At 44.0% G+C, this 18,819-nt stretch overlaps 2 protein-coding genes across 3 annotated transcripts in view; one reads left to right on the plus strand and one right to left on the minus strand.

Annotated features, from left to right (window-relative positions):
* WWOX (WW domain containing oxidoreductase) overlaps positions 1-10,403 on the plus strand; it is a 1,143,691-nt gene extending 1,133,288 nt beyond the window's left edge. For both annotated transcript variants that reach the window (XR_013530205.1, XM_002761188.7), the window contains one exon: positions 9,258-10,403. Coding sequence is in view for 1 of the 2 variants with exons in the window: in XM_002761188.7 (XP_002761234.5) it covers positions 9,258-9,446 (189 nt within the window). In the remaining variant the exon portion in view is untranslated. The remainder of the gene's footprint in view (positions 1-9,257) is intronic.
* Positions 472-18,819, minus strand: part of MAF (MAF bZIP transcription factor) — a 414,668-nt gene continuing 396,320 nt past the window's right edge. The window contains exon 3 of the mRNA XM_078357816.1: positions 472-10,499. The gene's annotated coding sequence lies outside the window, so the exon portion shown is untranslated. The remainder of the gene's footprint in view (positions 10,500-18,819) is intronic.

Here is an 18,819-nt window from a genome sequence, read left to right on the forward strand (position 1 = left end):
ACCAGATATATGGGCCACAGAGCCTAAATTATTTAATATCAGGCCCTTTGCAGAAGCAGTTTACCAACCAGCTATATACAGGAGAGAATGAGGGCTTTGGTGGCATTTAGTAGTTCTGTCATTTTCGTCACTGGTCTTGACCTGACTGTATTATGGACCTCTGTATTGTTAAGATGGGAAGGACGGGACCATCCATAGTGTTTTGTGATGTGAGGCACACCGTAAAGGAACAACAAATAGGAATTATGTTCCATCGAGATTCTTTTGCTGGAAGGATCCCAGGAACGCCACCTTGTGATTCTAGTTGTCTTTTAGGTAACCCAAAGGAAGTCTGTAAAAGCTGAAGTCAAGTGGTGCAGCTACTGTTTCCATGCCAGTGTACGTTGTGTGTCTTTCTTGGGAGAAGGTCAGAGCTGGAGCGGGGCCCTCCATTCAGGCACGACAAGGCAAACAAAAGAAGCTACAACAGTCTAGGAAGAAATCTTTAATTTCTATTCAGCATTAAAGAGTTTGAGAGAATTTCCCGCCCCCCACCCCTTAACAAACGAGTTCAAGTACATGCCTTCATATTATAAAAGTACCTGAAATTGCCTAGAATAGCAGCATGCATAGTTTGTTAGTATTTACATATATTTACATAGGGAAACAAGAGAAAGATCTACAGTTATTTACAGTCTACATAGGGGAAGAGAAAGGCAGCCTAATTGTATTTCCTAAAATATAGTAGAAGAGTAGTCAGCACATGCATATTTAGATAATATTTGCATGATATAATGCAATCTTTAAAAAAGACATACCTTTGTAACTTTCTATGCTAAGGTGTTGCATAATCAAGGTTAATTTTTTTGTTTGTTTGGTTTCTAGTTTATTTGCATCAAGTGCTTTAAAATGCTAACACCGAGGCAGAATTATTTACCCGGGCAATTAAAGCAACAGCACACACGATCATTTCCTAGTAACTAGCAACACGCTGCTGGTGAATGAAATATCTATTGTTTCTCATTACCCATCGACCACTGTGAAGAGATCTCTCTGTGTAAAGGCAGTGCCTAAGCTATCGCCATTAATTATGGAAGTAATATAAATGAGATGCTCGCCACAGTATGTTCTAAATGAAATGTTAACCAGGCCAACGTCTTTGAGCCTGAGAAATGATCTGTTCCAGTGAACTCTCGATGGAGATGCGCACACCTAACGCAGACATGCCCGGTTTGAAACCGTGGGTCTGGACATCGGGGGCCTGCCTGTGAGATCTGAATTATTCCAAAGTACATCCTCTTAATTTGTTTCTGGAAGACAGAGTTGAGTTAATTCCTTACCATGATGTGGCCCCAGAAGAGACCCGGTGTGGTTTTTTTCTCCCTCCTCCTTCAGTGCCTTTCAGGACCGTGTCGTGGAGTACATATGGGGTATAAGTGTAAATGAACTGTCAACCTTAAAATCTAAACAAACTGTTTGGGGTGTGTCATGACATCCTGCCTGCTCACAAAATAGCTACTTGGTTTTCTAAAAGACGTAATTTGGCAGGCAGACTGGGTAGAGCCATTCTGTTCAGAAGAAGGGAAGGGGAAAGCTGTTGGTTTCACCTGTACTATGAAGATATTCTTTGCAGTATTATATTAGAACTGAGCTCATTAATTTCAAAGGTTTATTTAAGTATACATGGCTAATACAGATACATACACTTATATACAGTACACAAGCTAGGCATAACCATAACAGAGGTTAAACAGAGTCAAAATGTAAAATGTTTCAAACACACACAAAATCTCTTCTTTTATCTCTTATAAAACCATCAGCAGTCCTTCAGCACAGGCCTCAAGGTGGCTCAGTTGGAAAATGTCAGTGACATGCCATCAGATGTGTTCCATGTAGAAGGATGACACCATCAGTTAGATGTTTATTTTGGTGGCAGATTTCTATGGCACTTCTGCTTGGCCATTTCAAAGTAACCATGGAAGAATGGATACCCTAATGTGATTTTTCATCCCCATTCAAAAAGCAACTATAGTTTGAGCAATGTTGTATTCCAGACAGTATCAAAGGGAATGGAATGCCCAGGGAATTCTTCCATGCATATGGACATGGTCAACAATACCTTCTCTTAGTAGTAATGAGACAGCCTCTCAGGTCTAGGCAGTTCTAGAACCGTTTGGGCAAGCACAAATGAAAGAGGGAACCAGGGTGCATGCAATCACCCACATGGACTCCCCTTAAGCCATTTCTGTTTCCTTCCATCATTGGGAGCACCCTCACCCCAACCCCAACAACACATGTCTAGGGTCTCAGAAAGATAAGAGAATTCTGAATGTTACAACTCAGGTCTTTTAAGACTAGATATAAATCTGTCACAGATCCTTTGGAACACTAATGGCAAGAGTTCTGGAACACAAAGGCGGTATGAAAAGGGCTTCATTCATTTCATGGAAAAGCTCAGAACAGTCTGTCAACTTGGAACCACAGGCCCTGACAGCCTACCAAGGTCACCCTGCCCTTCAGTCCTGCTGCTAGTCCAAGCAAACATCCTCCCATGCCTTGGCCTTCCCAGAACAAACATGGCTTTGGATGTCTTTGGATGCTTGGGACTGGCTGCCTATTCTTCCTCAGAACTTCAGTTTTAGGAAAGAATTCTTTCCAGCTTTCCATCCTGGACCTGCTGGTCTCCAGGCTCCTTCCTGCGAATATTTCTCAGAGGAGTAAGAGCTCCATTCCTGTTGACTTTTCAACTCATTCTACCCTTGTCTTCAAGTCAACCTCTTGAAACTCCTTAGTGATCTTGCTAGAAATTCACATCTTTTGTCAGGGAGAATGCCATGGCCTTTGTATGATGCTTTCCTTTAGCCTGACGTCATATTTGGGGACGTCCTCTTTGGGAGGCCCGAACCACAAACAGGAACGAGCCCGGGACTGCACATAAGTTCTCAGTGAATAGAAGCCTGTGGAACACATGGATGTCCTTTGAAAGTGCGTGACATTCTCCCCACCCCCACACCCATTTCTGTCAAGGTGTTCTGTGAAATTTGAGGTTGTGGCCTATGTGTGAACCAATTGCATTTATGACAATGGACTGGCACGTCACTTTCTCTCAGAGCAACTGCCTTCAAGCCCCCCCAGACACTGTCCCCAGTGTCACTTAGGGAGTGATACTCTTCACCTGTCATAGGAGAGGCAATCAAATAGGAGCCTGAAGTTTTTCTACCCTTGTGAACCTGTTTCTAGCAAAGAAACTGTTTTTCTTATGGCAGAAGATCAATATCCAGACACAGTGTCCACATCTGTCTCGATAGAGCAGGCATGTTCTCTTCTGGAGGGCTAAGATTCGGAATGTGATGTATGTGGATTCTCCAGAACACCTTCTCATAGGCTTCAAGTCTAAAAACAAATATTGGTTTTCCTATCATCATCTCTTTTTCTGTTGGGAAAATTGAGTGCATTTCTCTAATATCGTAAGTGTTAAGAACAGCCTGTGAATTAGCAAAACTCTCAAGGGCTTAGGAAGAAAGATGCCATTTCAATACCTTCAGGAAGAATTTGCGTGTATCTAAGCCTGGATGGTTCAAGGCCTTTGTGGGAGTCAGTTTGCAGGAATTGGTAGGGATGGTTTTGTTAGGAAGCATTGGGGGAGGGGGAGTAAGCGGGATGGATCGGTATTTTCTCTGCAAACCCAATGAAGCACCTCAGAGCCTGCACGTGCATGCGTGGGAACTGGTAAGGTGAGAATTATGTCAATTTCACTTGTTTGGGACCTCCATGCTTTGAAAAAAATTCTATCATCCAAGAGTAGGTTCCTTAGTTGGGCACATCTGGCATCTGGAGATGGCCCGTTGAATCTGATGACCTTTTTCTTAAGGGGTCACTTGCTTCTGGATCGTCCAGGGTGGTGCTGAGTCCTCATTTTTGTTCATCCAAATGGGTATCATTTCAATTTAGCTCCCTGACTAAATCAGCAATGGGGAAAAAAAAAATACCCTTTTAACATTTCTCAAGCAAAAACCTGACAGCCCCTACGTTTCATTTTAGGCTGCGTCACGGTGTCACTTTGTGGCCAGACATGGCCTGGCTGAGGCGGCGGCAGAGCAGGCAGAGAGGTGTAGGAAGCCGGAGGCCCGTGGGAGACATAGATGAGGAAAAGGGCCATGTGCAAATATTTGTGTCACCGATCTGGGGAGCCGGTTTCATGTGCCAGCTGATAAGGAGTCTGGACTCACTCAGTCTACACCATGATCGGTGTGGCTTTGGACCCATTGCTTTTCATCTATGATCCCAAGTAGGCTTCTAGGCTTCTCTGTAAAGGGGAATAGTAATTGTCCCTGGCTCATAGGCCTGTGTGACCATTAGACGACAATGCTTCCAAAGCTCTCCGCACAAAGCCTGGCAAATCGTAACCTCTCCACAAATGCCAGTCATTGTTACCACCTGAATAGTCCTCGTTTGCCGTAACTCTCTGAAATAGCCAGGCAGTGTGCAGGGGTGAAGCCTTTGGAGTAGATAGCTCTGTTCTGTTCTCCTCTGCTGCCTCCCATCACTTAGGTGGAAGTTGGCGTGTTTACTGATTGGCACTTATTCCAGATTGAGCTGTGGAATTGAATTATAGAAGTATCACGGTGGAAGAGGGTGACGTACTAGCGTGGTCACCTCGCCAGGGTGGCCCATGAGCCTCATTCCCGTACATTACTTCCTGAACAAATGGAACGCGTGGCAAATGTGTCCCCTGCAAGATCACCTCTGGACAGTGCGCAAGGGAACACGTGGCCTTTTGGAGCAGGCTGCTTTCATTTGTTTCCAATCAGAGATTGAAGCTGTAATTGTCTGTGAGGAATGGCTGTGTCCCCAGGACCAAGGTAGCTGGAGCTGACCTCTGAAACCCTGCATGGCACAGTTCTGGTAGAGTGGTTATAGACTCTCCTGGGGAGTGTTACCGGGAGACAGGGGAAGACAGAGAGGGTGTGGCGAGTGCCATCCATTACTCCCATGACATGAGGTCTCACCCCCTCATCTCCACCAGAGCTCTCTGATAAATAATGATTCTGCTCCTCGTGGTGTATGCACATAGTCACTGGATAAGGTGGCTGGCTTTGCATGTGGGAAGTGTGTGCCTTGCCCCACAGACACCAGATGAGTAACAGTGGGAGCAAGGGTTTGAAGAGGTGTGTGTCTTTCCTTTCAGCCAAACCTGCTCACTTCAGTCCTGGGAATTCAGTCGTGCAAACACCACTCGCCTTCAAAAGAGCTGTTCTCCTTCCCTGCCCTTCGTGTTCCCAGCCTAATCTAACTTCCAAGGTGTGTTCCTTTCCTAACTCTACTTTTTGCATAAATGGATTAATTCAGCATTTGCCGTGCAATGTCCCTGTAAGAAAGCAATCTTAGAACGTCTCCTACTCTCTCGCAGTCATTGAATATATAGAGGTGCCATGATGTTTTGTATACATCGCACAGTTAAGTGTACTTGAAGACAGGAATCTAGCCTTTCTTTTAAATAAGCATGCATTTAAAAATAGAAAAACCCCAAAACAAAACGTTATGTAACATGTGTCCCTGTTAGAACGTGAGTATTATATTAGAGTACTACCAATGCATTACAAGTATCACTGTGGGTGTTTTTTTCTTTTCCATATATTGTTTATCAGAAACCTCGGTACCCTTTCCTTTAAAGGAGTCAATATTCATTTGTATTCCGTGCTGACAACTATAAATTGATGGCTAGCAGTTATCCAATGTGTTGATGAAAAGCAGGTACTTGACATTTTCATCCCAACACAGAGTTGTGTAAAGATGGCTAATTAGATCTGAGGGCCTCAACTATGAGTAAGTAGCAACTGCTTTCTAAATCCCACCTTTCTGTAGTTGAAGACTGTGCTGCAAATCTGACAAATGATGTTTGAAAGAGAACGAAGAACCCTGATTACTAAGATACTCTTAACTTAATCCCAAACGAGAGTCCCGGGTAATTTTACATACGCTATCAAGATTGATTGCACAGGTCTCCTCTGGCAGCTCACAAATGTTTGACTAGATCGGAAATGGCATTCGGGCATGATTAAAGAGTCTACTGGGCTTCCCAGAAATTCTCAGTCCTGTGTCCCCAACACCCTAACTCACTGCTGCAGGATAGAGACGCCTCCCCCAGTTCCCATGATTAGCAACCTACAGGCTTCTGATAAATGGTTCTCCAAAAAAAAAAAAAAAAAAATCATTTAGGGGAACCCTTAGCTCCAGCCAGTGTTTGGCTGTCAAGGTATTATTTTATCGCAGTGGTGACAGCTGGCAAGGCATTGCTTCAGATATTTTATAATGGAGTTGTTAACATTATTTCCTTTAGATGGCTCTTTCGTCTTTTCTGAATTATGAACTGATGCCCCAAAAACTGTTACGAAAGTCATCAGTTGGTGATTAAAGTGCTCTTTCAAAGTGTTTTCTCTTGTATCAGCAGTACCGGCTTGTTGACTATTGAGTTTTCACTGATGTGGCTCAGTCTTGTTCTGATATGCAGACCGAGAAGCTGATGAGCCAGACATGAGAACTTGTTATTAAAACGTGTTGTCACATGTGATCATCTAAAGATGTCACTCAGAGGTTGCCATTGGTACAGTTGTAAAGAGAATTATCCAAGAAACTAAAGAGCTGGTGGGCATGGGACCAACAACAGGGTATTGTTACTGCTCGATTGTCTAGCAAGGGAGGAAAGTGGAGTACCCATGAGCACCAAGCATGAATCTGAGAAGGAGAATTTGCCAAATGTGCATGATTGATTTTCGGAGTCGAGAAGGTAGTCTTTGTTTTCGAGTGTCCCTGCGGTATACTGTGTTCCTCTACAAAGCCAGAGCCACTTGCGAAGTAACGTAGAGAGTGGATCACCCGAAGCCTAGTGGCAAAGGAAGCAAAGGCCACGTCTGAAAAAAGGTGCGGCTCTCAGCAGTGTAGCTGAACAGAGGTTTGCATGAAATCTGGCCAACTGCAATTGCTTTCAGAGTCCATGGAAGGACAATGCAGCCCCCCCGCCCCCGCCAGCTCCCGCATCGACTGCATTAGGAATCCATGAGACTGAAGAATTTCTTTGCTAAAATACCATTCCAATGATGCAAGAGTACCCCACTGCATCATTTCGGAAGGTTATAATGGCAAAATACTCTTTCAGTTTAGGAAGAATTCTGCTTTGTGCTTTCCCTAGTGGACTCCTTTGGTGTTAGGATTACCAGAACACTGAAAGGCCACTGTGTCATGACGTTTCAATACTGAATAGTATAGTCATTGCGGCGTGGGCGTGGGGGGTTGCTGGACTGAAATTAGTGGGCTGGATTCTCTCACCACGCGGGCACTGGGCCACTCTGGTGGTTTTGGCAGCATAAAATGGAAATCTGTGACAGAGAGCTGGATGTTCATGCAAAGCACTATCTCGGTCTGAATTCTTAGCTCAGTTCAGGTGATATTTGGCTTGAATTAGCTGGATGAGCATCTCCATTCTCCAGTTTGTCTTTAGAGGCACGCCTGCTTCCCTTTTCCCCACATGGGATGCAGAAGAGTCAGATGGGCCTCTTGAAGTTGTTTAGATACATGTGCCAGCTGCTAAGCCGAGGGTTATGAGGAATCATAATTCAGTGAAAGGAAAGTTGGATGACACGAACTCTGTTCCATTAGACTTGACCCACAGAAATCAATGGAAAAGAACTAGCTGAATCTAGGATAATATCTGGCTATTTGGAGTGGGCGTGGTTACGGTAGGAGACTGGGGCGGTAACCAGTTACTGTTTAAGTCAGTTCAAGACATATCAGTTAGTTACTGGGACTTCCCTGATATCACCAAGCAGCCACTTATTTTCGAAATCCAAGTGCTCGTCTCATGCACTGTCCACACCCCTGCCAGAGTCATGTCACTTGACTGCATTTGACCATTCCATTTTCAGACCAACATAGATTAACTACAGACCCTGACACTGAAGAAACCAAAAGCAAGCAACAGCAAACCCACGTCTGCCTTATCCACCTTCTTCAGGTCGTTAACACCTTCCACGGGCCCCTGGTTCTCAGAATGGCCCTGGCTCCCTAGAATACAAGCATAGTGATGGCAAACCAAACCATGTGAGGGAAAGTCCTCCCCTAAGCACCCTGCATGCTCAGAGTTAAAACCCTGCAGAGGTTAAAAAAAAAAAAAGTGATAAACTTCGGGTGAGGTCGGAAAGCCGTTTCCCCCGCAATCAAAGTTCCTTACCGTCTTCCTGGTGGGGGCTGCCTTACCTTCCGTTATCATCTTGTCTGGTCCTCTTTTGCAACCCTGCTCCCTATGAGCTGAAAATTAGTGGATGCAGCTAGGGCTGTGAAACACATAAATAATCATAAGATGCCAGATAAACTGTATTGGTTTTAAATTAGAGACGTGCCGACCATGTCTCCCTCTGAACAGCAGCCTATTATTTTTAATTATGGCTTGCAAAGCAAAGTGATTTCTTGCCCTCTTTACAGCATCCCTGACTGTATTTTGTCAGTACAGATGATATGATGCACCATCAGTGCACACATCCCTAGCCCTAGCCCCAACTGTTACTCAAAAGGTGAATCAAAAGTGATCAACTGTACTCTTTGCAACTTACATCTTGAAGTGGGCGGGGAGGAAATGGACCGCTTAGCCATGGTCCCGTTGGAGATCCGGGACAAATACAACATTTAGGAAAAAGTAGTTTTCATAGGTTCTGGATGAATTAAGAGATGTGCTAGATAGTCATGTATGCTGGGGAGTATGTGGGTGTGTGCATTAAATGTTTTAACACAGCCTTGCCCACCGTTCCCCTAGCAGCACTGTGGGCAGAGCATAAAGGGAGGATCTGGCACCAGCTCCACTTGGGTTTTCTACCTGATGGGCCATAATTAAGAGTGGTTGGTTTGTCAGACAGAAGGTTCTACAAACAAGTTGGTATCAAGTGACATTCTACATTGAGACGTCGAGGGGTTGGATGAATGTGCTCTTGCACTATCAGAAGGATATCGTTTTCCTTCCTGTGTAGACGAGGCGCCTGCCACGACATGTATTTATTTTCCAAGCCTGTTCTATACGAGGTGTCAAAAGTCACACCAGCTTTACAAGCGGAGTTTATGAACTCGTTTTTCCAGGATAGTCACAGTATACTTTTCAGTCATGTGCTTTCAGCCCAGTAGCCTTTGCTATGCCAAGATCCAGCTGAAACCACCAAGTGGGGGAGATTTGCTGATGCCATCCCATGACTCCTCTTCTTAAAACATGTTTGTCTTTCTTCTTTGATTCCCAGCAACAGGGAGCTGCCACGACCGTCTATTGTGCTGCCGCCCCAGAACTGGAGGGTCTGGGAGGCATGTATTTCAACAACTGCTGCCGCTGCATGCCCTCGCCAGAAGCGCAGAGCGAAGAGACGGCCCGGGCCCTGTGGGCGCTCAGCGAGAGGCTGATCCAAGAACGGCTTGGCAGCCAGTCCGGCTAAGCGGAGCTCCGAGACCATGGGCGCACAGACCCGCTCTGCGTGTGCGCCCACGGAACTGCCGAGGCTGGACCCCTTCCAACCTTAGGGGGTTTCCGTGTCCCTCTAACAGAGATCCGCAAGAGGAAAGGAAATCAGAGCAGTCCCAACCGCATGAAGAATGTTAAGTACGAATGGGAAGCAGGGAATTTTAGGGGTAAAGGTGCTTTTCTGGGGCTCAGCATAGGTTTCTTTGCGTTCTGGTGGTGGCCTGCTTGTTTGAAAGTAACCTGGGTGGGTTCTGGTTCTTTATCTCCCTGGAGAAGCACAAGCAATTTTCTCTTTCTTACTATTAGACAGTATCCTGGGGTCCCCTTGACTCACCCAGCTTCCAGCATGGTCACCACTGCAGCCAGGGGCGTGCTGTCTCCTACTTAGGGAAGAAAAAGCAAGTGTTTACTGCTCCTTGCTGCATCGATCCAGCAGATAATTGTTTCTTGCATCCTGGCCATACTGAGCCAGCTTGGCAATTGCTGGGGAGACAACTCTCAGAAACTTGCCCCAGCTGGGCAGGATGGCCGTGACACCAAGATGGAGTGGCAGAGCTCCTGGGGGGCAAAGTACGTGTCATAGACTCCTTTGCCAGTGCTACACAAAAAAATTCTTTAAAGTCTATAGAAAATAAATTTTTCAAAGCATTCCTTAGATACCTTGACAGGCAGGGAGGTGTGTGTCCTCAAGAACACACAGGATATTCTGGAGAGCAAGGAATATTGATTCCTTCCATCAGTCAGTCTGTTGTCTTGCCTTGGCTTTCTGCTTAAACGTCCGCCTGTGCCTCCCAACCTATGCTTAATAAAAGAACAGGCTTGAAGATGATCACCTGCAGTTTGTACTGTGTTTTTAAATGTTTCCGTTTTTGTTAAAAAAGAAATCTAGAGGAAAAATAAAGCGCTTCTCGTAGACGCCAGGAAAACACGATCCTTGTCTCTTCTGAGTTTGTGTTTTGTTTTTGTGCTTTGTGGCTGTCCGTGGGCCAAGCCGTCTCACGCGATTAGCATGCCAGCATCATATTTTCTGTGAAAGAAAGAAACCAGAAAATTGGCTATTGTTTAATTTCACCTTAAGATGTTTTGTCATTACTTACAGTGAGTTACGTTAGTCCTCAGTGCTTAGCTCCCCTGTAGTTACCAACTACTTAGTGGGCAGAGAGTATCTCTGTGTTTGAGAATGGAAGATGATATACAGAGGTTCTTCTCTGCATATCCGTTCTCATGAACACCATGGTTTCCAGCCCATTCCAGCAAGCACATGAGAAAGCCCACTCTGGAAAGATGGAGAGAACGCTTCTGCTGAAACAACAGGAAGGTCTGGAGGATGTGTATCATTGTTCCTCCTCCCGAGAACAGCAGCTTCAGGCCAGGCACCACCAAGAGCTTGTGTGCCTCTGCATCTGTGGCTCAAGCACCATAGCTATCCAGTGGCCCACAACCTGGCCCCATCCTCCAATCTGGTTATAGTCTCCTGTACATAATCCTTATTATCCTAAGGACCTTTGAAACTATGAATCAAATAATTTCACTTTTCCAATGTTGTCATTGCAAACGCAACCATCAGAATTCTCCTCTCAGTATCTACACCTGGAGGGGATTACCCATCGCAAAAGACCTCCGACTGTAGCCATGTGACTGGCCTTGGCCAATTTGGAACGTGCTGTGCACCAGGGCTTGCCCTTTCTTACTGCTCTTGAAAACCCTGCAACTTCCATCACAAGAATGGCTCCACAGCTAGCCTGCTGGATGAAACATCCAGTCGCTACCAGAACCAACACCCAGCTAACAGACATGTGAATGAGGCCATCCCAGACTCTCCAGCCCCAGCAGAGCCAACTCAGAAGAAACTCTGCAATTAACCCACAGCCCTGCAAAAGATAGTAAAAGTTTGGTATTTTGAGCTATTACATTTCAGGATTATTTGTTACTCAGCAAAAGCTAACTGATATAGCCTCTCAATTCAGTTATTTTTTTTCTAAAACCATAGTTCTCTTATAATTTAGGCTCCAGCCACTTCTCTAATCTCAAGTTCCAGCACTTTGTTTATCCGCTAGTAGCCACTCTAGTCTTCCTATGTTCCTCAAACATGCCAAGCACACTCCCCACTCAAAGGCTGCGTATTTGCTGTTTCCTCTGCTGAAATGCTTTCTTTCCAGAAACCAGCATGCCCTTCTTCCTGATTTTTACTCTCTGCTCAAACGTCATCCCTGCCTTCATGGTGTCACCCCACTTCCATTCACCTTTTTTTCTCCACAACACTTATTGCATACATTATGTGTCCATCTATTTTGCCTACCCCCTATAATAGAAACTCCATGAAATTTGTCTCTTTTCTTCACAACGTGGCCACGGTGCCTTGAACTGCTCCTGTCACACAGTACACTTAATAAATAACCACCAGAAGAATGATTCTTGGTGACTAGGCTTTATGTTCATGAGAATAATTTTCATCATTGTGAGAAAGATCTGGAGCCACACACTGTGCTAAGCAGGCTATAACATTACATCTGATTTTTTTTTTTTTTTGAGATGGAGTCTCGCTCTGTTGCCCAGACTAGAATGCAGTGCACAATCTGTGCTCACTGCAACCTCCACCTCCAAGATTGAAGCAATTCTCCTTCCTCAGCCTCCAGAATAGCTGGGATTATAGGTGCCCACCACGACGCCTGGCTAATTTTTAAATTTTTAGTAGAGATGGGATTTCACCATGTTGGCCAGGCTGGTCTTAAACTCCTGACCTCAGGTGATCCACCCACCTTGGCCTCCAAAAGTGCTGGGATTACAGGCGTGAGCCACTGCACCCGTCCATTACATCTGATTTCTAATATGCCTATAGTCTTGCCAGTTAACCCCTCTCCCCATTTTACTGACCAATTAACCCCTCTTCCAAACTGACCATAAAGCTGAGGCCAACAAGTTTCCTAATTTACTGCTCTGCATACAGCTCATAAATTGATAGAGCTGCAATTCACCCGGGACTGTTTGATTTCAAGGTCATGCAGATTTCCTGCATGAGTGCCACTGCTCCTTCCATAAGCTGAAAACATCCATTCTGGTAGGATGCACCAGCTTTTTTTTTTTTTTTTTAAATACAGATGGGGTCTTGCTATGTTGTCCAGACTGGTCTGGAACTGCTAGTCTCAAGCAATCCTCCCGTTACAGGCATGAGCCACTGTACCCAGCCATGGATGCACCATCTTAAGATCTTAGGCAGAGCAGAGCAGTGACTTCATTGATCTGACTCTAGCTATAATCCAAGCATTTCACGGAGGTGAAAGTTAAGGCAGAGCACACTAGACGTGGGCATATCACCACCCAAGTGCTTTGCAAAACATCAAACAGAACAGAGACAGGACACGCCAGCTGCCTGCCTCCTGGGCCGATCACAGCCTCTATGCTGATTTCCTCCTGTGTTGATTGTACAAGGTTCACATATGCAGGCTGGCAAGATGAGACCTGGGGTAACTCCAAGGGGAGATGACAATTCTCCCAAATCAAGATTTCTAAGTCATACACACCAAGTCTTCATACATTCATTCATCCAACAAACATACCAAGTGCTACATCCTGGAAATTCAAGGTTTAAGGTAATCCCCTCCACAGTCTCTGCTATAAGGGAATTTACATCTTGGGTCTGCAGGAGTTCTCACAAAGCACAAGGTCCTAATCAACTTTATTAGAAGCTCTCTAGAGGACCTGAAGATGAACTGAGGCCTCCCAAACAATAGCCATTCCTTCCTGGTACCCATTTCTCCCTGAACCCACTCAGTCAGATACTGTCAGTCCCCCTGGGCCATTTTCTCTTGCCAGACACATCAGTCTCACTTACATGGCTATTTCTGTGATAAATTCCTGAAAGACGAGCAAGTGGAGAGGAAGATTATTCCTATCATTCCTATCTCGGCTTATTTTATGGCCAGCCTTATTTCTCACCATTTGTCACATGTGCACATCTGTAAATGTATGTATACATGTCATTACATACACATCTATATATGTATATGTATACCTGCACAAATATGTGCCATACATGCAAACACACAAGCATTATATATGTATAACATAGGCGGATGTGCTACATATGTTTTGGGTGTCTGTCTGTGTATATTACGTATATGTATACAGATGGTCCCTAACTTAGGATGGTTTCAACTTAGGAGTTTTGAACTTTACAATGATGTGTAGGTAATACTCATTCAGGGTCTGCTGGAAAGATGGCCAAATAGGAACAGCTCCAGTCTGCAGCTCCCAGAGAGATGGACCCAGAAGGCAGGTGATTTCTGCATTTCCAACTGGGGTGTCTGGTTCATCTCACTGGCACTGGTTAGACAGTGAGCACAGCCAGCGGAGGGCAAGCTGAAGCAGAGTGGAAAGTTGCCTCACCCAGGAAGCACAAGGGGTTGAAGGATCTCTCTCCCCTAGGCAAGGGAAGCTGGGAGAGACTATAACAGGAGGAAGGGTGCATTCTGGCCCAGACACTGCACTTTTCCCACCATCTGCACAACCGGCAGACCAGGAGATTCCGTCCGGTGCCTATGCCACCAGGGCCCTGGATTTCAAGAGCAAAACTGGGTGGCTGTTTGGGCAGACACCAACCTAGCTGCAGGAGTTTTGTTTTGTTTTTTTTCATACCATAGTGGTACACAGAACACTAATGAGACAAAACCATTAACTCCCCTGGAAAGGGGGCTGAATCCAGGAAGCCAAGTCATCTGGCTCAGTGGGTCCCACTTCTGCGGAGCCAACAAGCTAACACCCACTGGTTTGAAATTCTCACTGACAGCACCTGCAGTTGACCTGAGATGCTCGAGCATGTTGGGGGGCGGGGGGCGGGCATCCACCACTGCTGAGGCTTGAGTAGGCAATTTTACTCTCACAGCATAAACAACACTGCCTGGATGTTCAAACTACACATTTTTTCAGCACAGCATAAACAAAGCCACTGGGAAGTTGGAACTGAGCAGAGGCCACCGAAGCTCAGCAAGGCTGCTGTGGCCAGCACTGCCTGTCTAGATTCCTTCTCTCTGGGCAGGGCTTCTCGGGGGGGGGGGGGGGAAGTCAGCAGTCCCATACAGGGACTTAGATATAAAACCCCCATCTCTCTGGGACAGAGCACCCAGGGGAAGGGGTGGTGGTGGGCGCAGCTTCAGCAGATGTAAATGTCCCTGCCTGATAGTTCTGAAGGGAGCAGCAGATCTCCTAGCACAGTGTTTGAGCAATGCTAAGGGTCAGACTGCTTTTTCAACTGGGTCCCTCATCCCCCATGTATCCTGACTGGGGACACCTCCCAGTAGGAGCTGACAAATACCTCATATAGGAGAGCTCTGGCTGACATATGGTGGGTGCCCCACTGGGATGAAGCTTCCAGAGGAAGCAAAAGGCAACAATCTTTGCTGTTCTGCAGCCTCCACTGGTGATACCCACACTAGCAGGGGCTGGAGTGGACCTCCAACAAACTCCAGCAGAACTGCACAGGGGGGCCTGACTGTTAGAAGGAAAACTAACAAAGAGAAAGGAATAATATCAACATCAACAAAATGACATTCGCTCAGAGACCCCATTCAAAGGTCACCAACATCGAACCAAAGGTAGATAAATCCATGACAATGGGGAGAAACCAGGGCAAAAAGGCTGAAAACTACAAAACCCAAAATGCCTTTTTTCCTCCAAAGGATCACAACTCTTCGCCAGCAAGGGAACTAAACTAGATGGAGAGTGAGTTTGATGAATTGACAGAAGTAGGCTTCAGAAGGTGGGTAATAACAAACTCCTCTGAGCAAAAAGAGCATGTTCTAACCCAATGCAAGGATGCTAAGAACCTTGAAAAAAGATTAGAGGAATTGCTAACTAGAATAACCAGTTTAGAGAAGAACATAAATGACCAGATGGAGATGGAAAACACAGCCCGAGAACTTCATGAAGCGTACACAAGTATCAATAGCCAAATCGATCAAGTGGAAGAAAGGATATCAGAGACTGAAGATCAACTCAATGAAATAAAGTGAGAAGACAAGATTAGAGAAAAACGTGTGAAAAGAAAAGAAAAATGCCTCCAAGAAATACGGGACTAGGTGAAAAGACCAAATATACATTTGATTGGTATAACTGACAGTGACGGGGAGAATGGAACCAAGTTGGAAAGACTCTTCAGGATATTATCCAGGAGAACTTCCCCAACCTAGCCAGGCAGGCCTACATTCAAATCCAGGAAATACAGAAAAGACCACAAAGATACTCCTTGAGAAGAGAACGCTGAAACACATAATCCTCAGACTCACCAAGGCAAAAGTGAAGGAAAAAATGTTAATGGCAGCCAGAGAGAAAGGTCGGGTTACCCACAAAGGAATGCCCATCAGACTAACAGTGGATCTCTTGACAGAAATGCTACAAGCCAGAAAGTGAGGGCCAATATTCAACATTCTTAAAGAACATTCAACCTATAATTTCATATCCAGCCAAATTAAACTTGATAAGCAAAGGAGAAATAAAATCCTTTACAGACAAGCACATGCTGAGACAGTTTGTCACCACCAGACCTGCCTTACAAGAGCTCCTGAAGGAAGCACTGAACATGGAAAGGAACAACCTGTACCAGGCTCCTGCAAAAACATACCAAATTGTAAAGACCATCAACACTATGAAGAAACTGCAACTAACAGGCAAAATAACCAATTAGTATCATAATGACAGCATCAGATTCACACATAACAATATTAACCTTAAATGTAAATGGGCTAAATGCCCCAATTAAAAGATACAGACTGGCAAATTGGATGGAGTCCAGACCCATCAGTGTGCTGTATTCAGAAGACCTATCTCATATGCAAAGACTCAAAATACAGGGAAAGAGGAATACTTAACCAAGCAATTGGAAAGCCAAAAAAAAAAAAAAAAAGCAAGCAGGGGTTGCAATTCCAGTCTCTGATAAAACAGATTTTAAACCAAATGATCAAAAAAGAAAAACAAGGGCATGACATAATGGTAAAAGGATCAATGCAACAAAGAGCATACATATCCTAAATATATATGCATGCAATACAGGAACACCCAGATTCATAAAGCAAGTTCTTAGAGACCTACAAAAGGACTTAAATGTTCCAGCAATAATAGTGGGAGACTTTAACATGCATTGTCAACATTAGGCAGATCAATAGGACAGAAAATTAACAAGGATATGCAGGACTTGAACTCAGCTCTACACCAAGTGGACCTAATAGACATCTACAGAACTCTCCACTCCAAATCAACAGAATATACCTTCTTCTCATTACATCGCACTTACTATAAAATTGACCACATTATTGGAAGTAAAACACTACTCAACAAATGCAAAAGAATGGAAATAGCAGTCGCTCAGACCACAGTGCAATCGAATTACAACTTAGGATGAAGAAAATCACCCAGAACCACACAATTACATGGAAACTGCACAACCTGCTCTTCAATGACTACTAGGAAATTAATGAAATAAAGGAAGAAATGAAAATGTTCTTTGAAACCAATGAGAATGAAGACACAACATACCAGAATCTCAGACATATTTAAAGCAGTGCGTAGAAGGAAATTTATAGCACTCAATGCCCACAAGAGAAAGCAGGAAAGATCTAAAATTGATGCCTTAAGATCACAATTAAAACAACTACAGAAGAGCAGACAATTTCAAAATCTAGCAGAAGACAAGAAATAACTAAGATCAGAGCAGAACTGAAGGAGAAATACAAAAAAACCCTTCAAAAAAAAATCAACAAATCTATGAGCTGGTTTTTTGAAAAGATCAACAAAACAGACCACTAATAAAGAAGAAAAGACAGAAGAATCAAATAGACACAATAAAAAATGATGGAGAAGGGTATCACCACTGATCCCACAGAAATACATACCACCATCAGAGAATAGTATAAACACCTATACACAAATAAACTAGAAAATATAGAAGTAGATAAATTCCTGGACACGTACAGTAAACCACAAAGAAGTGGAATCCTTGAATAGACCAATAACAAGTTCTGAAACTGAGGCAGTAATTAACAGCCTACCAATAAAAAACAGTTCAGGACAAGATGAATTCATAGCCAAATTCTGCGAGAGGTACAAAAAGGAGCTTCTACTATTCCCTCTGAAACTATTGCCAACAACAGAAAAATAGGGATGCCTCCCTAATTGATTTTATGAGGCCAGCATCATCCTGATAACCAAATCTGGCAGACACATAACAAAAAAAGAAACTTTCAGGCCAATATCCATGATTAACATTCATGTGAAAATCCTCAATAAAATACTGGCAAACCGAATCCAGCAGCACATCAAAAAGCTTATCCACCACGATCAAGTCAGCTTCATCCCTGGGATGCAAGGCTGGTTCCACATACACAAATCAGAATACGTAATCCATCACATAAACAGAAGCAAAGACAAAAACCACATTTAATCTCAATACATGCAGAAACGGCTTTGACAAAATTCAACAGCCCTTCATGTGAAAAACCCTCAGTGAACTAGCCATTGATGGAACATACCTAAAAATTGTAAGAGCTATTTGTGACAAACCCACAGCTAATATAATACTAAATGGGCAAAAACTGGAAGCATTCCCTTTGAAAACTGGCACAAGACAAGGCTGCCCTCTCCCACCACTCCTATTCAACATAGTATTGAAAGTTCTGGCCAAGGCAATCAGGCAAGAGAAAGAAATAGAGGGTATTCAGTTAGGAAAAGAGGAGGTTAAATTGTCTCTGATAAAACAGACTTTAAATCAGATGATCAAAAAAAGAAAAACGGCATGACATAATGGTAAGGGGATCAATGCAACAAGAAGAGCTAACTATCCTAAATATATATGCACCCAAGACAGGAGCACCCAGATTCATAAAGCAAGTTTGACATGGAGATGCCATGAGTGTATATTTAGAAAATCCCATCACGTCAGCCCAAAACCTCCGTAAGCTGATAAGGAACTTCGACAAAGTTTCAGGATACAAAATCAATGTGCAAAATTTACAAGCATTCCTATACACCAATATCAGACAAACAGAGAGCCAAATCATGAGTGAACTCCCATTCACAATTGCTTCAAAGAGAATAAAATACCTAGGAATATGACTTACACGGGATGTGAAGGACCTCTTCAAGATGAACTACAAGCCACTGCTCAATGAAATAAGAGAGGACACAAACAAATGGAGAAACATTCCATACTCATGGATAGGAGAATCAATATGGTGAAAATGGCCACACTGCCCAAAGTAATTTATACGTTCATTGCTATCGTCCATCAAGCTACCATTGACGTTCTTCACAGAATTGCACAAAACTACTTTAAATTTCGTATGGAACCAAAAAAGCCC

This window comes from Callithrix jacchus, chromosome 20 (assembly GCF_049354715.1).
Source record: "Callithrix jacchus isolate 240 chromosome 20, calJac240_pri, whole genome shotgun sequence".
NCBI lineage: Eukaryota > Metazoa > Chordata > Mammalia > Primates > Cebidae > Callithrix > Callithrix jacchus.